The sequence below is a fragment of the Pleurodeles waltl genome, chromosome 1_2, assembly GCF_031143425.1.
Source record: "Pleurodeles waltl isolate 20211129_DDA chromosome 1_2, aPleWal1.hap1.20221129, whole genome shotgun sequence".
NCBI lineage: Eukaryota > Metazoa > Chordata > Amphibia > Caudata > Salamandridae > Pleurodeles > Pleurodeles waltl.
Window position 1 is genome coordinate 1,161,901,707 of NC_090437.1, and position 24,954 is coordinate 1,161,926,660.

Here is a 24,954-nt window from a genome sequence, read left to right on the forward strand (position 1 = left end):
AATTGTGAACTCTGAGTAATGCTACTCCCTATTCATCATTGGCCTCATTTATCGTGGTTGGAGGTATCTCAGAACTTCCCAGGGTTTAGTTAAATTAAACACTTGTATAAAGTCTCTGGTTAAGCATGGGATTTATACAATCACCTAGCTTTGTCATATGTCATATGTGTTATGGTCACAATCATGAACTTTTTGCATATTTTGATATTAGTTTTTGGTTTGACTGTTGATTGTATTTCCATCAAAAATTCTCTTCTTTCTTTTTGATTTGTCTTCCCCAGAATATTTACTCATTTGTCGAGTGCTTCATTCTCCCATATGGTTTCAGGTGTATATTATATACACTATTATTTTAATTTTTAATTCCTCTAAAGGGACCATGTATCTTAACATAATTTACTGGTCCTGAGGATGGTCCTATCAACGTTTGCAGCTTGGACCGAAACTTTGACGCTAACCCATCTTGGAATATTCCTGCTTTAAAAACTGTGGACTTGTCTAAGTACTGAAGGAGATTTTTTCATGTACCCCGGTGAATGTAAATCTGGATTAATTAATTGAATACACTTATTCATGTGCTTAAATCAAGAACGCAGGTTTATATTTGAGTAATTGTTGGTTTTAGATATGTCAATCTATTGATCTGACGTTAAGTCCTAACACTGCAGATTGTATATAAACTTCTTCAGTTACATTTGTTTTCCATATAAGTCCCTTGTTGACACCTTCTTACTTTTTCACATTTATACCCAGGCCTTCAAGGGCATATTGGGTTGTCTTCTTGTATGTACAAGGGTGTGGCTAGAGGCATCTCTGTTAGATGCCCGGCATTTTATTTATATTTAGTTTATGTGATATTTTTATATAGCACATGTGCCCGATCACAGCAGCACACATTCATATGGCTTATATCTTCTTCTCTATTCAGTCATAAAGTTTAAGACAAGTTCCATGAGATTGTATTCAATTTTAATACACTATTCATTTGTTTCTAACACTTCATTGTTTTGTGGTGTAAGACAGGCGTATTGACAGCCAATCAGCAATGAGTCCACATCGCATTAACACTGAAATTAGCCAAGAAGGCCCTTAGGCATATCACTGGCTGTGACACTTACCAATGCCATTAGTAGCCAAAAAAAACAAGAAATATCTTGGCTTCCTAATGGCCTCTGGTCCCCTACCAGTATCAGCACTAAAGTGGAGATAGTATAAATAGGCATATATGACCCAGAATTATTGCCATGTGCACCTAGGTGGCCCTCTCTGGGAAAGCATTAAAAAACATAGTTACAAGGATCATGGCCAAATTGAGAACCAACCAGAACAAAAATGCTATATTTAACTCCATGTTGCCCTGGTGAGTGAATTTAGTGAGAAAGCCTGTTTGTAGTCTGTGCCGCATCACAAATAAATGTAAAAGCTGTGTGTCCAAACTGCAAATTGACACTCAATCTCTGACCATATCAGTCAAGGGTTTTCAAGGTGGGGGTCAAAGAAGCTCATTCATCTTTAAAAATACCCCCCCCGTGCCCCCTCCCCCCATCCCTCAGACTAGTTGCCACTAGGAAATTTGAGAATTATAAAATAGTCATTTCAGCTATGGTTAGGTCTGTTGGTACCCTGTACAGACCACATAAAACAATGCATGCAACTGTTATTTATTGGTATTATTATATAGCAATAATTGAGATAGAAGAATGGAATCATTGAAATTGCTTCATTTTATATACATTATTTCATAGCCGCTGGCAGATGGAGCTTCTAATCCCTCCTTGCATGAGAATTGTAAGCAAACTCCATTGCCTAATCAAATGATGGACAGCTCAAGTGCCAGCAGTGATGAATCTCTCAGTCAGGGAGAGAAGGATGATTGCAGTTCTTCTACAACCGTCCATTCAGCAACCAGCGATGACCGGTTTTATGAGAGAACATTTGTCAAGGTGTCCTGTTTTCCTGACTTGCTGACATGTGATAGGTAAAGAGTTCAGTTTCATTTGTCCCCATAAATGTCAATTAATTTCATGATTTCTCTTGTGATTCCAATGTGTGATTGCCTTTTTAAGTCTGCTTATTGACACGTCCACTGTACTGTCCTGAAGGAATAATTTAATTCAGCACTGATTCAGAAAAGCTAATTAATTGAATCAAGGTGTGCATTTCCTACATAGCCATGCATTTTATCCAGGGGCACATTTTTTGTTTGGCCTTCGTGGCAGCGCACAACAGTTCCATGAACAAAATATTATGATTCTGGGAATGACTATAGTTACGTGGAAAATTATTGCATTGCAGGGAAAGATTAAAACACCTTCCACTTGTATTCCAGGAGGGAGGGAAAAAGAGAGTTCCTCAGCTGTCATGTACAGGATGGTGAAAAAAGAAGGAAAGATAATCTTTCTGGCAGCAGGCTAGGATCATAGTTTCCCTGACATGACACCTGCCCCCTTACACAGGGCTCAGAAGAACTTCCCCTACATGGCTAATAGCATTTCTTCCACCGGAGAGCACCCCAACTTAGTCAACCTCATCCACCCCTGATATGCTACAAGCTACTGTGATATGGCTGCCAGACTTTCCCTCTCTAGAGATACATAGTTACTACCATAGAACAGAGCAACCATAATGTACACATACCCTGTGTACCATTGCCATGGGATGTGGCATATTTTCCACATCACCTCCGCTCATAAAAGTAGAGGTGACAGCAGCTACTTCAGGTCAATAACAATAGAGGCAGAAGCCCTCTGAGTGCATTTCCTGTGAGCAGCAACCCAATAGCAGGGACCAAAGGAGGTACAAACCTTGGAGGATGTTGTTACACCAGGCTCAGAATCGAGTGAGCGATACTCACCTGAGAGGGGCACTGATGGCCCCTTGCGTGCCTCTTTGCTCCTCTGCAGCCAATTTCTGTGTTATATCACATACACCTGCAGACCTTCTGCAACCCCCTGCACTCCCAGCAGTCACTCTATGTGCCCCTCATACCTTTGCAGTGAGTGAGCTGCTCTGTGTGACAGCGGTTTTGCCACCAGTGAGTATTATGCATGTTGACCCAAGAGCTATAGGGTTTGGTGTACTTAAGTACATGGAAAGTTAGCAAGATTTGAGTGAGTAGACAAATTGTAGGAGGCTGGCCCTCTATGTAGTGTGCAAAGCTAGGCAAACTTTGCAGGGGGTCCAGGCAACCACACATTGGTTCGCAGATGTAAAAATTAGACCACCTAATGCTCTAATCTTTATGGTAGATTGGTCGAGCAGTTGGGCCAATCTTGGAGAAGTGCAAAGCATTTGTTGTACTCGCAGTATCAATCTTGCAACTCACACACTCAGAGGAATAACTCAAAACCAATGTATAACAATACTTCATATTTGTATGCAATTTGTAAGACCAAAATCATCAAAATTGGTCAAGTACTTTTCGAGACATGAATTTTTGAAGTTTAATAAAAAATAGTCTTTTTGTGCGTAATTACACACCATATGAATCAATGGAGGAAAACCTTTAAAAATGCATATAAAAGACACAGTAGGTTTACCAAGCTCTTCTTCTGCAGGTTGGTCGAAGTCATCGGTAGAGACTCTGTGCCAGCTGGAGAAGTTCAGGTGGCTCCCGGTTTTGGTGGGAGCAGCGGGAAAAGGTCTCTGGAGCTGGTGCAGGGCCACTGCCGGAGACCACTTGGAAAAGCACTGCACAGGTAGGTTCAAAGGTGACTCCTAGAGGTCCCCTTGGAGCATAGAGGTTGCAAGGGGTGGGGGACCCTTAAAGCAGAGTCGGATCTTCTGTGCAGGGCACAGGACAGCCAGGAGCTGTGCACAAGGATACCCTCAGAAGGTGGAGCTAGGCTGGTTCAAGTGTCGATTGCAGGACAATGGGGACACACTGGTGGGAGGTCCAGGTTGTTTCTGAAGTCCCTTGACTGGGGTTTCCACCTGGTCCTTCTACAGTCCTGGGTTGGCTGTTTTTCTTCGTGTCTGAAGTCAAGTGACCAATACCCAGGGTATTAGTATGATTCAGCAAGTGGAGGGCACAGTGCCACCACACTGCCAGGGTTTGTCCCCGCGGTCGTTGGTGTGAAGTTTGGTCCAGCTGCGGCATCTTGTTACATTGTTAGCACCCAGTCAGTGAATTGCACCTCACTGGCTTGCTGTTTCCTTGTGGTATAAGAGTGGTACCTCCACTCTGGTGGGAGTTGTCTGGCAATTTGAAAAGCCTGGAGGCCCTCTGGGGTTCTTTAGAGTTTTCCCAGTTGTCCAGCAGCTCCTCAGCTGCGATTTTCGGATCCTGGGTGCAGCAGACAGGGTGTGGCGCCTTTTCTTTGTGCAGCAGGTCCACAGTTCTCGTGCTTTTGTAACTTCTTGTTGCTGATCTACTGTCCATCAAATCTAATTTCTTGGTCTAGGGATGCCCACTAAATACTGTATTTAGTGGGTGTTTTAGGGGCAACCTGCTAGTGACCAGTGGGTCATCTACCCTACGGGCTACACCCACTAAATGACCACTTCCTGTGGGCAGAGGTTACTTCCCTACACCTCATTGGCTATTTTCCTTCCATCCAACATGGAGGAAAATAAACTGAAGAGTCCACCTCGCATGCAACACCTTAGGGGGTGATGCCTGCTAGGTAGGGCCACTCCTCCTGTCCTTTGTTTGACTTTCCTGCCATTGCTCCTGCCAAAAGTGGGAGTTTGCAAGGGGTGCAGCCATCTGCACCTAGCAAAAGGCCTGGAGATCGAGTTTCAAAGGTGGTAAGCCCTTTGAAGCCCGCCGTCGGGGCAGTGCACATTCCTGAGGGAGGGGGTGCTAGCATCTCCACCCATGAACCATGCTTTGTTCGGCATCCCAGAAGGCAGAGGCCCACACACCAGGGTGCAGATTTGTGTCTGGTGGTGGCAGGCTGGCCAGGACCATTCGGCAACCATGCCAGGGTAGTTAGCTTTTGCAGGGGGCACCTCCAAGGTGACCCCTGGGTATAGTTGGTAATAAATCCAGTACTGGTACTGGTTTGGATTTATAATTCCGAGTTGATTGATACCAAATAACCCAGTGTTCATAGTGGCCACCATGTAGCTATAAAGCTTGTATTAACCAGTGTCCAACACGTATTACAATTGCTGCTCTATTCACTCACTGTGTCCCAGGTTTGACAAGGACACAGAGGGAGCATATTGCTCATACAGCTATGCCCTCACATACAATATAGTGCACCCTGCCTTAGGGCTGGAAGGCCTGCCAGAGTGGTGTCTTACCCATAGTGGACAGGGCACACAGGTCCATGGCGAGTTTGTGTTTTAGGTTTGCACCAGGGCACTCAGCCTACAGTGGTAGGACTGGGCTGCGTGCATCTGGGTGCATGGCCCTAGAGGGTGGCACAATCAGTGCTGTCGCCCTCAGGGGCCTACCCTTAGTACCCCATGTCCTGGGTACTTGGTACCATTTACTACTAGATGTGTTGTATGTGGCTGAATCAATGGAGAGTATCACAGCACACCGATGGAGTTCCTGGCAGGCTCCTAGGCCATATTTTTATAGGGTGCACCATTAAATGGGCATGCCTGGCACAGATCACATCAGTGTGCCCTGTTACCAATAATGTGCTTCCTCCAGGGTAGCCACCCCACCACCTCTGCCCCCCCCCACCCCTAGAACAAGCCCAATAAATGCAATATGATCCAGGTGTTTGAAACTATCTGCCTTTCCATTGCAGGCGGCAACATAGCTTGCATTATGAAGGGGTTGGTGGGTGACTGCACCCCCTTGAAGGGGGTTGCCTGGCAAGGGTCTGTGTGCATGTAGAATGCAGTCCAGGCACAGCGGCAAAGTGTTTATCTCATTTGCATGGAGTCAAGTAACATGTAAATGCCAGAGCACCCCCCCGGGCAAAAACACCGGTTGCAACCCTGAGACACTTTATATAATATGATTTTCTGTTCAATAGCACCCCAGGGGTTACATCCACAAACTTAACTCGAAGAAATTCATAAAAATAACTATGACCAAGAACAAATGGCAGAGATGGCTAAGCTGCTGTGCATTAGTGGAAGTTCTAAGATAATTAAAATTAGGTTCTTGTTTAGTCATCTGTCATTATTGAGGTGATAGTCCTGGCAACAGTTAATTGTATTCATAAATAGACCTGCAAGTTAGTCAGACTGAAAGACCATTATAACCAGGTCATTGTTCAGTCCCTTGTTTTTACTGGGTCGGTGGTTTCAGCAAAGGTGATTTGTGACATGAGATGTGCCTTCACTGCTGAACAGCCACCAGCCATATGCGTTAATGCTTAAGTTTAGGTCAAGTTCATCATTTAGGGTGAGCGAGGATGGATTATGCCATGAGTCTGCTTTTATTTTGTCTGCTTTTACATATGGTAGAATAAAGTGTGCATTCTGGGGAATAGAGATTGAACTGATGTTCTGAAGCAGTTCTGGATCACGAAATAAGGCACGAAACAATTGACAGATTAAAAATCATGCATATGAAAAATGTTCAATAGACGAGCAAATCGAATTCAGTTCAGAATGCAAACCAGATTTGTTTGCAATTCATGATCTAAAATCAGACATGCCAATTGTCTGGAGCGCTGTTTTCTCTTTCAGTTTAGGTAAATATTTCTGTTTGTCTCTTCTTTGTAATGGCAAAACACAGGTGTTGATCATCAGTCATTTGAAAAACAAATTGCCATTCAAGGTTCTTAAAATAATTAGAAACAAAAGCAGTCAGCAATGTGAAATTAGGGAGGATTCTCGTAATTTCTCTATCAATCTCTACCATATCAGTGACAGTTTTCACTTTTAGCTGTGAGATTCCTGAGGAGATCATAGTTGATGCACAAAAGAAATACGTACGTGCAATAATAAATCTATGATGCTGAAGTGCAGAGACCTTTTAGATGCTAATGCCATACAGCCTAATATAGCCCTGAAACCCATCATGACCCACACTGGAGTACCATTAATATAAGGGGTCAGGAAAATGAGAATTATATTTCTCTCATGGATATAGCATATATATGAGTCTTCAACAGTGCTGAACTTTGTCCCAACATTTTTATTTTTAGGGCCGGCTCGAGACAGCTTTGGCTTTTTCCATAGCCAACATATCTATAGAGAGGAAGATGTTGAAAGAGAAGCATGGGGAGAAGGAGGGAAAGGGAGTGAAACAGCATCAGAGGAAAAGAGGAAGGGAGAGGGAGAGGTGACTGACTGATAGTGGGTAAACCTCAGTCAGTCTTTTGATTTTAAAAAGGCCATTCATAGAGTCAGAGGGTGGAAAAGACAGACTTTGCACTGCATGGAGGAAACAGGTGGACATATGTAGCTGATAGTAGAGTCAGCTAACACTCCTTCGAGGCCAAGCATCTAATACTAACTGCCTGTGTACTGGAAGCACAAGTTGTGTGTTAGAAATTGTGTCTCTACTTGACAGAGAAATGCACTTTGTCTAAGTAGGGACAACAATCCTAGTCAGGGTAAGTCAGATACACACTTATGCTCACCCTCTGGTAGTTTGGCACAGAGCAGTCAGGCTTAAATTAAGAGGCAATGTGTAAAGTATTAGTGCAACACTTCAAACATTAAAACCGTGAAAATAATACACAAAAAGACACCACACCCAGTTAGAACAATAGGGCTTATTTTTAGGAGTAAACCAAGACCACAATTACAAAAATCCAAAAAGTATATTCAAGATATGAATTTTTGAAGATTAAACTGCAATATAGTGATTAGAAGCATAAAGCGCCAACCAGGATTGTCTAGTCCTGCTGGACTTGGGGAAATCCAAATGTTCAGGCCGACAGAGATGGACCACAGGTTGTATCCAGTCCCTGAAATGTCCTGCAGAAGTTTTGAATTCTCTAAGTTGAGCAATTGGCCCTGATAGTAGGAAAGAAGTTTGCCAGGAGCAAGTAGAGTATCGCTGGCAGTGGTCTGCGGGCTCAGAGTCAGACGGGTGTCATGGACAGGTGGACTTAAGCCTTGCAGTCATGAACAGCGATGCTTGCTGTGCAAAGAGACAAACTTGTGGTGGTTCACGCTGATCCGTCATGCAAGCGGCATGGTTCTGATGCAAGTGGGTGCAATGACGGTCATAAAGAGCCTATAACAAGATTTCAGGAGCCACAAAACAACTTTTAATGGCCCATCATTTGAGGGGTGCCTCTTGGGGGTCAGGAGGTGGTTGAAGACTGGTCCAGGAGCAGGTGAGTTAGAAGTTTTTTGTGCCCCCTTGGACTTCAGAAGGCAGGTGGTGTTAGACCTGACAGCCTTAGGGCGGCCACCCCTAAATTTTTGCCTGCCTCCCTCCACTTTTATGACACTGTTTTTGCTGGTTTTAGAACTCTGCTCACTTTACCACTGCTAACCAGTGCTAAAGTGCATATGCTTTCTCCCTTGAAACATGATGACATTGGCTCATACATAATTGACTTATTTAATCTACTTGTAAGTCCCCAGTAAAGAGCACTATATGTGCCCAGGGCCTGCAGATTAAATGCTACTAGTGGGCCTGCAGCACTGATTGTGCCACCCACATAAGTAGCCCCTTAACCATGCTGCAGACCTGCCACTGCAAGGCCTGTGTGTGCAGTTTCACTGCCACTTCAACTTGGCATTAAAAAGTACTTGCCAGGCTTTAAACTCCCCTTTTTCTATATATAAGTAACCCCTAAGATAGGCCCTAGGTAACCCATAGGGCAGGGTGCTATGCAGGTGAAAAGCAGGACATTTACCTGTGTAGTTTGTATGCCCTGGTAGTGTAAAACCCCTGAATTCGCTTTATACTGCTGTGAGGCCTGCTCCTTTCATAGGCTAGTATTAGGGCCACCCTCATATACTGTTTGAGTGGTAGATTCTGATCTCAAAGGAGTAACAATGTCATGGCCAGAACGGTAATACAAAATCCTGCTGACTGGTGAACTTGGATTTAATATTACTTTTAGAAAGTGAGCATTTCTCTGCACTTAAATCCTTCTGCGCCTTACAATCCATGTAGTTGACAGCTCCCTTGTGCATTTCACTCAGACAGCCCCAAACATAGGATGCTCAGTCACACCTACACACAATATGCATACTGAATGGGTCTTCCTGGGCAGGGAGGGTGGAGGGCCTGACACTTACATGTCAAAGGACAGTGGCCTGCTCTCACACAATGGACTGCCAAACCCCCTACTTGGACCCTGGCTGACAGTATGGAACTGAAAGGGGACCTTGTGCACTTCTAAGCCACTCTTTGAAGTCTTTCCCCACTTTGAAGGCACATTTGGGTATTCGACCCTACCAACTCAGACACTTCTTGACAAGATACCTCCTGGGAAAGAAACTCTGAACCAGAACCTGAAACCTGCCAAGAAAAGCTGCCTGGCTGGCCAAAAGACTCATCTGGATTGCTTTGCTGTTAAGGACTGCTGCCTTGCTGTTGTCCTGCTGCCTTGGCGGCCTCTGGTGCTCTCCAAGGGCTTGTATTGTGCTTGCCACTGTTGCTGGATTCTCAGGGCCAAAATGACTTCACTTTCTGCAAAGAAACCCTTGTGCGCTGAAAATTTGCCACACAGCCTGCTGGAGACGACGCACAGCCTGCACCATGATGAGAGAATCGCCACACAGCCGAACAGGAATGACGCAGCCCGACTTCCCGAAGTGAAGATCGATGCAGTGCCTGCGTTGCGACCGGAAATTCGCTGCACAGCCTACTGGATCGACGCACAGCCAAACCAGAATGATGCAGCACGACTTCTTGGGTGGAGAATTAACACAGCGCCTGCCGTGCGACAGAAAATCCGATGCATCTCACTACTGGAACAATACAAGCATGTGACTTCGCCCGCACGCCCAGGATTTCCAAGCATCGTCCCTGGGTGCAAAGAAGATCCCTGCACGGCAGTGAGGAACCCGGACTGCACTCCAAAGAAACAACGCAAGTCCTGCGTTGCAGGAAAAGAAACAACGCATCGTCTGTGAGTGACAAAAAATCCAACGCACACCCACTTTTTCCACTCAGCCTCCTCCTCTGTGATCCCCTTGCGTGTAATTTTTTACTCACACCGGGTACTTTGACAAATCAAGCATTAATTGTGCGTTTCTTATCTGAAAACTATTTTACAACTCTTTAAATTTATATTTTAACTTGTACTTATTACATCTTGATCATTTTGACCTTATTTTAATCAGATAAATATTATATATTTTTCTAAACCTGTGTGGTGTATTTTTGTGGTGTTTATACTGTGTTTTTATTGCAAAAATACTTTACACATTGCCCTCTAAGTTAAGCCTGACTGCTCAGTGCCAAGCTACCAGAGGGTGGGCACAGGATAATTTGGATTGTGTGTGACTTACCCTGACTAGAGAGGGTCCTTGCTTGGACAGGGGGGAACCTGACTGCCAACCAAGGACCCCATTTCTAACAGGTGGCAAGCCAGCAAGCCCTTGGAGTCACTTTGGTTCTGAGATTTGGGCATATTCCCATCCAATGAAGCACCTATAATTGTTTACTTTGTTTAATTTTGATTATTCTAAATAAAAAGATGGTGTGTGATTGTATTGGTTTTTCAAGAGGTTTATCTTGCCAGGTCAACATGGCAATGTAAAACTGCACACACAGGCTCTGCAATGGCAGGCCAGAGACATGTTTAGAGGGCTACTTAAGAGGGTGGCACAATCAATGCTGCAGGTCCACAAGTAGCGTTTAAGTTACAGGCCCTGGGGACAGGTAGTGCACTTCACTAGAGACTTCTAAGTAAATTTAATATGCCAGTTGTGGTTAAGCCAATGTTACCATGATTTAGAGCAGAGAGCATAGGCACTTTAGCACTGGTTAGCAGCGGTGAAGTGCACAGATACGTAAAACCAGTAAAAACAAGGTCAGAAAATGGAGGGAGGTAGGCAAAAAGTTGGGGGGAAGACCACCATGTTGCTGTTAGGTCTAACACTTTGTCCAAGCTGATCCTCAGCCCATGGGCAAAATGCAGACGATGCAGCTCCAACATGAACAACACCTACTTCTTTCAGTTGGAGAGCCAGGAGCAGCCACTCTGCATGAGATCCCTAGGGTTTAGGGCCCCACAAACATTGTTACATTCATTGTTAAATGTAAACACCATGGGCATTATATTGATGTCTTTCTTCACCTGCTCAGAAGGGCAGGAGGGAGCCTTCCATCCCCTTTTTGAAGAAAGGGCTCTTCTTTCAGCACCAGTATAAACTTGGTAGCTCCAAAGCAGGGGGTGTGTTGCATTTAATGCAGCCCATCAATACAGAACAGTGGTTTGGTCCTGTTTTTTTGAGATGCAGTATGAGGACCAAAGTTAACAAGTTAGTGCTATAAAATATAATTTGTTACAAAATGGGGTCATGACTCTCTTCTGTGTCTGTACTCTGGCAAAGGTCAGGATCATAAGTGTGCTCCAGAAATGCAACTGTACATTCTACAATTTTGGGGCATTCTGTAAAAAAAGTAAGATATACGGTTATTAGTTGAAGGATGTTAGGGTGAAAGTCCTGAACATGTGATAGTTCCACAATTGTCTCTTTACTGGGAACCAAGTACCCTATGACACTTGACTTTCTCAGTGTAGCGAAGTAAAGCAGTCAAAGCTCTAATCAGGGAAAATGAAGTGGGCTAGTAACTTCCATTCTCTGTCACGCAAAAACAAGACTCAATAATGATTGTCCAGTCATTGGTTTTGAAAAGGAAAAGTTTATTACAGAGGCACTGCTATAGATTACACATAATTTACAAATATATACATCAGGTAGAAGTCACCTATGTAACATTGCCAAATCACATTTGACCTCTAGTGGGTCATGACCCATAATCACAATACCTCCCACCCCCATACCAGATGTAACATCACATTATATGTTTCATAATAAGTAAAGCAAACCGATTTGCTTTGTCATGGGGCAATTACATTAAAATATAAAGCCAGCCTCTTGGCTTTATAAAGGGGCCTTCACGATAATAAAAAAGCATAATCACATGTTAGAAGTCATCATCATAATCAATGGAACTGATAACCATATTTAAAGGCAATCATTATTGTTAATAAAGGCATTGCAATGAGTTGCCATTACAATACTTATAAAAAAAATAGCACGTGTCAGAGTCTTTCATGTACACTTTTAGGCCAGGTAATGTAGCCATAGGACCAACCACTAGGGGTCCCTTCAGGCCCAAGCTAAAGATCAAAAGTTTAAGCCTAGGAAGAGTGTGAAAAAAATTAGCTTTCCTGTGTGTTAGACCTGTAATGCCTCTTGAAATTTAGGGCAATTTCTCCTATACAAGTCTTTGAGGCTTCTGCCATCCCTGCAACCTCCAGTCAGTCATCCAACACCATATAGAAAAACTACGAGGCAGCTGAGCCCATGCAGCCCAGTATGACCGCTACTTTGTGGAGCCGTGAATTTTTTATGAGCAGCTCCTGCCACTTCAGTATTCTGCATGGTCATGTGTCTTTTATTTCCCTCTGTGTTTTTCAGTTGGGTGCCATGGTCCCACCCAACAGGCCTCCTAGCCTAAAAGGTTGCAATTTTCAGGGAGCTTATTATCCTGACTCCTTGTGCCAGTCTTCTCCTCATGTTTCTATCCTGCTAGTTGGTAGGCATCTTGCTAAGCCACTCCTGCCCAAACCCACACACTCCAGAGCCGTCTGGCTGTCTTGCAGGGTACTTGGGGTGGCAGTGTAGTCCAGATCTTCTCCATCTGGTTCTCAGGGGGCATAAGGGGTCCAGTGCCACTGACCCAGGAGAGAGTCAGCATTTGCAGTACTCACGTAGTTCATGTGCAAAGCTTTATTCATGTTTTACATGATCTAGTCCAGGTGGCAGCTGGAGACGGAGGCCTTATCAGGGCATCAGGTGGCTTCTCATTTCTACTGTCCATGATTATTCTATCATAGCCTTCCAGGTTCAGGGTTTTGCTCACTGTCTCTCCCTTGTGTAGGGGTTTAAAAGTATAGGTGGAAAGTTCTAAATGTAATGCACACCCCTGGCCAATCCTAGATTGCCATACCATCTCTCCACCTCTGTCCTAACCCTAATGCTCCGCATTGTAGGGCAGTTCAGTATGACACAATCTGCATTCCTCTGTGCAGAGCTCCTGTGCCCTCCCTAAGGTGTTGCCTGGGAAAGAAGCAGCCCCGCCTCTGTGGTCACTTCATGCTAATCCTGGGACAGTTCCCCCTCCCTCTGGTTTTGGAGCCAAGTTGGATAGAGGGACAAATGAAAGGGACAAACCTGATGTCAGGTTGATCTGCCTGTTACAGACTGGGCCTCTTTGACATGTAACTAGTCTTTGGGTACAGCACCCAGGCCTCCTGTCAATGGAAGACCAGCACCTCCCCACACCAAACCCCTTTGTCTTCTTTTTCGGAGCAATCCATATTTCACTACTGAGTAACTTTTTAAAATACTCTATTGCTTAATCATCAGAAAAAGTTTGAAGTTTGCCATTAAATTGGATTTAGAATAACTATAAAAATGAGTCTTTGAATTAGCAGATTCCAATCTAAATTTAGCATTTATTAAGTGTAACAACTGACCCAGTGTTTCCCTTTGGTAGCAGCCAACCTTGCTACAGTACTTCACTGTAACAACATGTTCAAGATTAACTCTTACATGTCCTACTTTTAAATTCCATGCACCCTGCCTTTATATTCAATGCAGCCTACTTAGGGGTGACTTATCAATATTTAAAAGGAAGGTTTGGGCCAATAAAAAATGGGTCTACATTCACAGTTTAAAACTGCCATAGGCATGATACCTGTGTACAGCTTTAAAGCCAGACATTGCCAGTAAACATGCTCAGTCCCTTTACAATGATATTAGTGTGAGTGAGACTCAGGTAGTGAAACTTACCTACAGTAGAGGTCCAAAAACCAGGTGATCAAAAGCAAAACATCCTGGCAGACTAAATGAGAAGAATCCATCAGTGCTTCTCTACTTAAGGTTAGGTCAGCAGCAAGTTATTAAAACAAATCAAACTATAATGTTAACTGTTGTTCTGGGAAATGCTTTTGTTACTATCATTAAATTACTTTCATCATACAACATACGTAGCATCTCCCTGAGGCTGTGCAAAAACAGAACAAACATAATCTTCTCAAACTAATGTTTTTGAATTGGTCAACTGATAAGTGTGTGCCTGCTATTAAAATATTTACATGGCTTTCTGAAGCAGCTTAATTTAAACTACATTGCAGTACACACATTTAGCATCTAGAATATTTTGTTTCCCAAGTGGGCTTAATATTAAGTATTGGCAAAGATAATATGTCTTGCACTTGTGCTCTGTTGGACAAAACACAACATGCAGGCATGTATGCAGACACTAAAAACATAGCTTCCAGCATATCATGTACACTAATTCCAGTGCACAACATTAATGAGCACACAGCCTATGCACATTTTCTGATCTGTACACTGAAAAAAACATAAAGGCATCAATATGCCACATAGGCATCTATTTACATCCAAGCAACTCACAAATACAAACAGACAGCAAACAAATTGCAGCAAAAACAAGATTTCTGCAAGACTTGGTTAGTGCAGAAATGGTACACATACAACCACTGACTACATGCATAGAATCATCGATACACACACAGGGTGAACATAATGTATGTTTCTGAATGATCAATGGAAAGATATGTATATGTAAATACATGAATGACTGGATAGCTCCATGTTAATGACTATGTTGGACATCTGATTGGTCAAATGCCTCCCCAAATAAAAGGACAGTTTGCTAGTAATTAGGACTGCTCCTCAGGGAGGAAAGAGTGAGATGGAATCTGCTTATGCTAGTTAGTTAATACCATGAACCAGGTGTAGGACAGCTCAGCCCCATAGAAACAAAGAATGCTAGACAGCCTCCTGGAACCAGCCACAAGAGGGACTCCTTCTTGACGTTTTAAAGGGAAAGGACCAGGCAGCTGTGGCAGTTAAGGCAGGGCTTAATGCCCTCAGAGACCGCTTTTCAACAGATCATTTGTTGGCACCATCTTGGAAATTGCCAAAATGCTGTACAGCAGACTAGAATGAGGAGGTGGAATGATGTGTCACCTTAGGATTGGGCAACAACCTCCAATTAAAACACCTGCACAAGGGATAGACTTTTCAGAACCATCTGGGTGAAGGGGAAAAGATGTCAGATGGGTGCCCAGCTGGAAGAAAGAAGACCCCTGACACCTGTAAAGATGGACTTGAGGACCTTTGGACTTCAGTTGCCTCCCAGGTACCGGAGCCTGCTTCTCCAAGAACAGGCACTACACTCCAAATACCCTTTGGGGGACAGAATATGGGTGTACCTGAGTGAGGGAATCCTGAAGGATTCCCCAGGATGCTCTGTGTCATGACTTGGGTAGGGGAGCCATTTAGGGCTCGGTACTACAAATACTGCACCCATGCTTACAAGCCCTGCTTGCCTTTGATGCTTTCCCAAAGATAGGACAACTCACTCAGTGATCCTCACCTTATTGGCTCCTGTGCAACCCGCTTCAAATGAAGACAATGCTTCTTCTCCTTCGCCGGCAACTCCATGATACCTGCAACCTGTTTTTTCCCTGCTAAATAAAAAAAAAAGAGGGACAGTATAAAGCAAGCTACATGGCAAGGTGCTTAATTACTTGCAGCAAAAGTTGTTATTGGCTTTGCATCCTTGTTGGTATTAGAGCTTCATACACCAAATTAATGCATCCTATTTAGAATCTAAATGAAACTAGTCTTTCTCAATGGAAGATGTATGTTTTAACAATGAGGCAGTTTAAACTGGAAATCACAGTTAGCTGGAAAGTTGATGAAAGCAATAATTAAAAATAATTAGTATGTTTTCAAACTCCAAATTTATATTTGATCTTGTATAAAACCCAACATAGTTATGTGCTTGTGACTGGAACTGAAAGCCATCAATCACATTCATAATTTAAAAGCACAATACTTATCAATATGTGTTTTCAGTAATCTTTCTACTGCATCCTATGTCATGATAAGATAATAATAACTTTTATATATATTTTTAGCTATGATGTAAAGCTGTGCCTCTATAGCCTCCACTTAAAAGGACTTCCTCTTCTGATTGCAGATCTGAGACAGGAGAAGAACGTGGTAAGTCAATAAATATTGCTAATCCCTTATAAATGCAGTACGCCTTTGAAACCTGTTCTTTCAGATATATTAAATACTTCCCATCACCTTTGTGTTTCTTTATCTTTTTTAATCACTTTGTTACATTATAGTTTTTCATCCTCATATATGTTGTTTCTCAAGCTTTTTACTTTCTGTAATTATTTTTTATGCTGTATATTCGTGATCTGGGATTACTGGTGCATGGATATATTTATAAATTTGTTGAAAATGTTATAATGCCCTGCTTTAATCTTTTGGCTATTGTGACATAAAGGTTAAATATTTGGTTAGTCATACAAGCGCCAACTCTAAAGATCCAGGCTGCATGTTCGAGATAATAATTTCCATCAGTCCACTTCTGTAGCTTTTTCACCCAAAATCCCCCAAGAGTTTTTAATTGAATGATATGGTAAATGATTTTTATAATTTCTTTTGAAGATCTGTCGAGAGCTATCAAGAGCAAAGTAAATCTGTTCATGGCAGCCTCATTTGTCATTTTGTAAATCTTTCCCTGTGCCAGTCCGAAACTGGTAGACTGCATGAACACCGGCAGCCAGTGTCCTTTGCTTTTTCTCCTGTCCCCGTTAACATGTGGATCCTCCTATTCAGTGCAGCACTAATCATGTTGCACCTTCTGGTGCAGAGACAGCCACTGTTCCTTTAAACTGAATCGGGACATGCAGCACCCTGGGGGAAAAAAAGAAATAAACAGGGGCTTGTGGCCTCTTAGCCCGGATAAATGCCACTTTGCTATCTTTGAGGGAAGGGTAGTGAGGCAGGGGCTGAATCCATGGATGTGTGCAATCAATCGTTTACTCTAGGATTGTGGTAAAATACCACTTTTTACTGGTCCACAGTTAAATAGTGTGGTCAAACTCGTGCCATCCTATTTAAGTTGGTTGGTCTTCACAAAATCTATCTCTGGTGTCATAGGTACTCTTTGGACACAGATTGCATTCATACCTCTTGTAAATGTGTAACAATGTACAATCAGCTAAAGAGTTACAATTAATGGCTGGGTTTTAGATCTTGCATCCTTGGCGTGGTTTTCCCCCTAATGTTTTGTCCTCAGCCTTCCTTTCTGCTGATTTTGTTTGCACAGGTTTTAGGACTCTGCCCACTTTACCACTGCTGCCAGTGCTAAAGTGCTAGTGCTCTCTGCTTAAAACATGATAAGATTGGCTTATTACCTATTGACACATTTAATTTCCCAGCAGGTCCCTAGTACAGTGTGACTGGTTGTGTCAAGGACATGTATATTAAATGCTGCTATTGGGCCTGCAGCACTGATTGTGACACACAGTTGAGTAGCACTTCAGACATGTCTGAGGCCTGCTGTTGCAGCCTTTGTGTGCAGTTTTAAACTGTCATTTCCATTTGGCAAAATACACCTTTTTAATACACATACATCACCCCGCTAGGACGGGCTCTTGATAGCCCAGGTGGCAGGGGTGCAGTGTAGTTAAAAAGTTGGGCATGCATTTTTAAGTTTTGCATGTCCTGGTAGTGAACAACCCTTAAATTAATTTTTCACTACTGCAAGGCCTACCTCTCCAATAGGATAACATTGGAGTTAACTTGTTACATGTTATAAGTTTAATTTGCGAATGGGACCATGTAGCTGTTTTAAAGTGCCCATTTTGGATGGTCACACCACACACCTTTTGCTGCTTGATGCTGTTGTTTTTGACCTGTTATTGTACTTAGGCCTAATAACCAGGCCTCAGTACTTATGCACTTTCCCTTAAACTGTATATCCAATTGCATAGGCCAATTAACAAGGACTCTACCATCCCTGTGGCACCCAGGGCAAGAGTGGTAAAGGGGTCATTAGAGCTGCAGCACTGATTGTGTCACCCTGTGTGACCCGAGTAAAAGTGACAATGCAGAGCTGCCATGTCAGCCTGCATGAGCAGCCTGCTGCTCTAGTGAGACTGACTACACCAAGTGCAGGCAGAGTCCCTTTATTGGCCATAGTACAGGTCAGTCACCCCTAAGGCAGGCCTCCTATAGCCCAGGAGGCAGTGTGTACATGACCCCATGATAGCATTTAAAAAATAATGCTACCACAATTAACCGAGGTCCATAGGATAACATGAACTGGCATTTGTTATGGCCCGGCTGATTTCCCTTTTACTTGGTATCAAACACCTTGCTTTTTAACCCTGAGCATGATGTCCATGCTCAGGATTAACTAGCATGTGATCTGGTGGCACCCTTAGAGGGTTCCTACCAAGTTACCAAGCTCTCTGCTGTTTTGGCAGGCTCTCTTGAGCCTCTGCCACCACAGACAAAGATCTGTCCTCATGATGGTTGTGATAGCACTTCCACAAGACAGAGACAAAGGGCCTGAGCAGGCAGGAGGTCGCACCTCTTCCTCCCAGGTAGTCCAGTCCGAAAGGTGGGATCTAAGCTGTGCAGGAGGCACTCCAGAAGGATATCCACACCTGGAGGGTGGGCTAGGAGGTCTGTAGTGCTGAGAGAGAATTTTGCCATCTTGGCAACCCCTAGGTTCAGTGGATTCTTGGTAGGAAAGTGACCCACACCCAAAGGAAGTGATTCTGTGATTCTGCATCCTAAAGAGAATGACTTCGAGAGGAGCAGCAAAGCAGCTTTGGCGCAACCAGCTCCCATGATTGACAGCTATAAGCCACCTCTACACCTGGAGCCGCCGGACGTGATGGCGAAGTTCCAACTGTTGATTCCTGGTCCTGACTCCCAAAAAACCTCTACTTCCAAAGGGGAGAGCATCTGCCCACCCACAAGTACCCGTTAGCCAAGTGGTGCAAATGTGCCAGCAGCCGCAGACTCCGTCAGCACCAAGGACATCCAAAGTAGATATGCATGTGGACTCCCTGGGCAAGGTAATAAGAAACTGACTGTTGACTCTTGATCTAGGGCCCTGCAGAACCTTAAGTCCAGATGGGTTCCCCGGAACTCACCATGCAAGTGCCCCAGTGCACACTATGATTTTCTTTTTTGACTTAAATGGGAGCCATTTAAACAGTGACAATACCCTATTTTCCAAAGCTTTTAAAATTCATAACTCCGGTTGTGTATAACTTAAGTTAATTTTGGTGTCTAAATTTATATAGCAATTTGCTTTATTTTTCTAAATTGGTGTCAGATTTCTTTCAAGTTGTATTATTTACTTATCGTGCATGTTGGTATTGTGACATGCACATGTGGACAGCCACAAACAATGGGGGCTTAGTTGGGCCTGTATGGGCCATCACTGGCTGGATGGGAAGGAGCAGCAGGAGCTATCCCTAGTTACCCTTGAATAGGTTGTGTTCTGTCTCCCCCACTAAGGGCTGTATACCCCGTAGCTAGTCTATAGCCACCACCAGGAAGGCAGGGCATTGGGCACATCAAAGGTCTGCCTCTGGAGGCTTCTTCCCACTTCACCTAGACCTGTGGATACTCTGACCAGAGGAAGGACTGCTGTGCTGGTGAAAGGACTTCCACTCTGCTGGACTGCTGCTCTGAAGGACTACAGCCCTGCTGTGTTGACCTGCTGCCCTCTTGCCTCGGTGAAATGGACTGGACCTGCATCTCTTGATCCAAGAACCCAGAGTGACTTCAAGGGCTAGTTGGCTGGTCTTCTAATCAGAAGCTTCAGGGACAGGCTATCAACAACCTTGCATCTGCATCTGGAATCTACCATCTATGAATCAACACTGCCAAGTGGTGGCACTCCGTTCATGGATCCTTGAAAGTGCTTGCTAGCCTCTGTTGATTCAGAGAAACCAATGCATCTCCTCTGCTATGTGGTTCAACCCAGAGCAAAACAGACACATCTCCTCTGCTGCTGGGATTGGACCCGTCACAAAGACCCACATTTCCTCTGTAGCCCAGATCTCTTTTTGAACCTCTGCTGTGTGACGCATCCCTCCTCAATGGCAGCCTCATCAATGGGGACAGACTCAATTGCAGCCTCACAGCTCTTCAAAATCGATGCATTGCCCCAACTGTGTGCCACATCCTCGATGCTGAACTTGTCATCACAAGCCCCGTCAAAGGGATCCTGACAACGAAGCAGAACCTTGCATTGCAGCCTCGCTGCACCTTGGAACTGACACATCACCTCAGCTGCGAGATCCTCACAATGTTCCGCTAACTGGGATTTAAGGTACTTTGCTCAGTTGGCCTAATTGGGTCCCTGTAGCTGGCCCACGCACCATCATGGTTGGCCTGAACTTTGTTCCAGTCTGATGCAACCAGATATCCAGAGCTATATAGAGTGGGTCTTTGTGGTTTTTGGCACTATTTTCAATAAGATCTTTAAACTTGAATATCTCTGGTTCTATAGATTTGGTTTTTGTTGCTTTGGGCAAGTTTTACTTATTAAAGAAAGCTCTGTTTTCCTAACTTGAGGTGGGATCCTTTTTGTTTGGTGGTTTCACTTTATTACTGTTTGACGTGTTGCACATATACTTCATATATTGCCTCCAAGTTAAGTCTAACTGCCCTGTGCTAAGCTATCAGAAGGTTGAGCACAGGTTAATTTAGGGTTGCCTTGTGCCTCACTCTGACAAGGATTGTGGTTGCTGCTTGACTGGGGCTCACACCAACGTAAACCACCAACCCAATTTTTTACACCGGAGCGCAATGAGAGGAAATCGTACCTATCCCTATCGCCTAAGGGCTTTAAATAGATAAGCCAAGACCATTTACCACTGGAAAGGGTGTGAGAGTATGAGCAGCCAGCCACCATACTCCACAAAACCTGAGAAATCTTGGTTTTCTATTATGATAAGATACTACTCCACACTCAAAACATACTCAGAGGTCCAATTCATAAGTGGTCTTGTGGTATGGATCAGTATCCTTTCTGTATAGGTACTGAAACAACAAAAAGAGGTAGTCCTCAATATAATCAGTTCTTTATTATTGTATTTTTCTCAAGCTAAATCCATTCGTATTTGTATTTATTTATTTTTTATTTGAACACGTGTTCGGTCAATAAAAACCATTACACGAAGAAAAGAGAGAAAAAGAAAAGAGAAGAAAGGAAGAAAAAAGAAGGGAAGACAACAAAAAACAGGGAGTCATAAATACAGTAGTAAAATTGATTTGGGTTAAAATGTTTCAACTAAGTTACGGAGTGCTACGATGTTGGCTGCAGGCTGATTGTGCGCGTTTGTCTCGCTTGTTCAGTCTATTGAAGAAGGCGCGCTAATTTATCCAAGAATTAACCCAGTTGGCACCTGTGCTGTATGTCGTCCCCTTTAAAGCCTGCCAATATCGCTCGTCTGCATCTGCGCAGTCCCATTCGAATCCAAACTGGTCGTAGGAGCCTGTTACAATCTGTCGTGATGCTTTTGCATAGGCATATCTGATGGATCAGCATTTCCGAGGCCAGCCCGCATAATCAACAGGTGTCAGTCATGTTGACTCTCATCTACCTTGGAAGGTGGGCATATGTTGGAAGGCAGCCATCAGATATTTCATAAAGGCTGCTTTAGTCTGTGGATTAAAAATGTAGCCTAAAGAAATATCCGAACAGAAATGCTAATGCGTTTCATTACCTTGGAACTTCTTCAGGGTTAAATGTTGTATGTTATCAAGTGGCAGTGTAATGGTGTTGAGATGCCGTGCATCGCATATATTCTCAAGGCTGCAGCAGGGTAATACCTGGCAAAAGCTTCCAATAATAGAACTTATAATAGGCAGATTGTCTTCAAGCTGCAGCAAAGTAGCAATCAATTCAGTCTTCTAAAGTTAGCGAGCTCATAATCCCTATTAGTGTCTTCTTTGGCATCCTCTCAGCATCAAAAGGGGAGCACCAAGCATCTTTCTTCCTGAAGCTGAAGCTTCCCCACTTGCCTCACCTCTCTATTTGGATCTAAAACTGATAGGGACATTTAACTATCCAGGCTTGGAATTACTGAAATCATAAGAGAATGATCTATAATTCTCTGTTGTGAGTTTCCCCACTGAACCTATTATTGTAAAAACAAATCTCTAGTTATAGTTCTCCCTCAATTTGGAAATTCCTTATACATGTTGCTTGCCACAATAGGTCATTTTTACTATCATTATTCTCTATTTCACAGGGGTCATTATTTGTTTTTTCTCATCTCCATATGAATTGTTGAGCCTGGACCCATTGCGATAAGCAAAAGACCTTTTTAAAGACTGCTATTACAAACTCCATAAAATATCACAACATTAATAATGATTTAAGGCTCATCACAAATGTATTATCTACTTCATGAATGGCTACTGAAGACATAATTATCTCTATCAATTCAAAGACTGTGTTCCATATTTACATTTCAATGTATATTGTGTTTAATAAAAGTTACAGCTTACCTTTCTAGTATTCATACTCATATAGGGCTTGTCATTGTATAGTTACATATCCTAGGAGCGAAAGGAGACGGCATGCTTGTGGAGGAGTTGAAATATTGTTTTACTTTCTATAAGTGGTGTAATAAAATAATCATTGAACTAATACAGTACAATGTCTAGAACTTGATTTGTGTATACAACACAAGTCTTGGTTACTTTCTATGTATATTTACCACCAGGGTCACAGTATAATGATCTTTTGAAGAGAGTTCAGGAGTTCTTTACAGAAGTTACTGAAAGGAAATAAACCATCTATGTCTCAATCATGGAAGATCTAAATACTACAATCTCAACTCAGGCCTCAGATATCTATAAAGATAAATTGAGGGAAGAGTCATGGAACAACACAGATGCAATCCTGAGCAAGGGTAAAATCATTTCTGAACAATTAACGGGACTGGGGTGTATAGTCGTAAATAGAGTGGACATGTTGTTTTCTAATCAACTATGTGATTTCTTTGTATGATCCTCCTAATGTGAATATGCTAACTAAATATACTCAAGAAAAGCTATGGGACTTTGTTGCCCATATCAGTGATAAAAATAAACTCTTACTATGAGTAAAATGTCTTAATTCCCCTGTAATTGTGCTATTTTGTCACTGGGACTATTCCACCTTCATGTGCAGGTAGAATCATAATTGCATTACTTTAAAAAAAAAAAAGGCATCCTGGCAACTACCCCCCAATTATTGACAGATAGCTTTGCTTGATTTCGTTGGGAATATTTTCACAAAAAGCATCCCTGAATACTTACAATCTGGAGTTCTAGCTAAAAAAATGATCCCAATAGAATAATCAAGCTTTAAAGCTAAATACTGCACCCTGGATAACACTGCCATAGTACAAGCATTATTAAATATGTAAGCTGTAAAAGACAACCTTTAAACGTTTTCAATTTTTCATCTTTTTCAGCTATATTCATTCAAGTCAGTAGACACATTTAGTAGAAAATGCTAAATGCCCTTGAGATTCCCCCATTGATTATTGCACTCCACCCTTCTACGGGGTGCCAGGTATTACTATGAGGAGATTGGGGTCTCCTTTCCAAAATGAAAAACAAAGGTCTGAAGTAAGGCTGCTTGTTAGCTTCCTTTTTATTTCCCCTGTACTTTTATGATCTACCATCACAGCTAAATCGCATTTCAGGTAATCCTGTAAACACTAGATACTTATCAAATACAAACCTTGTTATTAGAAGATTATATGATTATTGTTGATCTAACCCCTAAAGATCTTCGAAAAGCCTAGATATTCTATTATTATATGCAGTAGAACAGCCTCTAAATATATTTCCCAAAAGAAAGCACATAATATATTTGCAAAATACCGGTGGACATTGGTTTCTCTGTACACAGAAATTGTGAAAACGCACCCATATCTTTGGAGAATATTTGTTCAGATCTTAGTAATAAACCCCCTATTATTCAGTTAGAGGAAAGGGGACAAGTGCATCGAAAAGAGCTGGGATCTTTTTGCAGTGCAGTTGCATGTCAACATTTTAAAATTTTGATTTCCATTTATAAATTAAAAACCCCTCTTAAACTGATTTAAGCACTCAAAACTGGAACCAGGACACAATTGTTTTAAAGTATGCAATTCACGCTTTCTAAGTACTTATTATCATCATCAAAACTGTTCCATGTTCACACTGGGGTTTCCTTAATTACACTAAAGTATAGATATTACACCAGTTGTATTCAATAAGCTCTTCAGTCTCAGTCAATGTATGAGGCTGACATTTTGACTTAGGGCTTGCAGCAGTACATTGCTTAGATTGCCAGCTAAACCTTGCTCTGAGATTTCTGTAGGAAAGCTGCTCCTTAGAGAGATCTTCAAGCATAAAAATTCATATTGTGCTTTCTACAATACATTTCCTAGACATTGGAATGTTTTGAGCTCACCTTTGGAACTTTGTGTAGTAAATCCACAAGATAATAAATGTTTGATATAAAAATTCTAGTTTCCAAAGTAATAAAGGTATTTTACAATACTCATGACCACCTAGATACAAATAAATTACAGACTACGCACAGATGAAAGAAATGCAGCCATGCTTTGAACTGTCTCTTGACCATAAGGTCGAACTATTAGGAGTATGTCCAGACTTGGGTCCTGTGCACACTGTGTTACTGGAACCAAGCTGTAACTTACAGATGAGCCCTAATCAGGACAAAACAGGTATTAGGTTGCTTGTTTTCCAGTTCAGGAAGTACCTGGCCTGGCAGTTGGGGCGGTTCCTACTAAAGCAAGGTGAAGACTGATTTGCATATGGATGGGCCCTATCTGTGGTGGCATGTTGTGCAAAATAATGATGGACTGTGATGCAGCCCTGAGTAATTACCAGGTGCTGAAATTAATTCAAGCATTCCACCCATCACTTTTTTGCACAATAGTGTAAGAAATGGGATTATTGGTAGAAGGGGGTGAAACCCCACATCACATAATGACAATCCTTGTCATGGTGAAACAC

General features: G+C 42.7%; 1 protein-coding gene across 1 annotated transcript in view; it reads left to right on the top strand.

Moving 5' to 3' along the window:
• EVC (EvC ciliary complex subunit 1) overlaps positions 1 to 24,954 on the top strand; it is a 436,134-nt gene that overhangs the window by 22,897 nt on the left and 388,283 nt on the right. The window contains exons 4-5 of the mRNA XM_069203012.1: positions 1,746 to 1,978; positions 16,020 to 16,104. Of these exons, the coding sequence (XP_069059113.1) occupies positions 1,746 to 1,978; positions 16,020 to 16,104 (318 nt within the window). The remainder of the gene's footprint in view (positions 1 to 1,745; positions 1,979 to 16,019; positions 16,105 to 24,954) is intronic.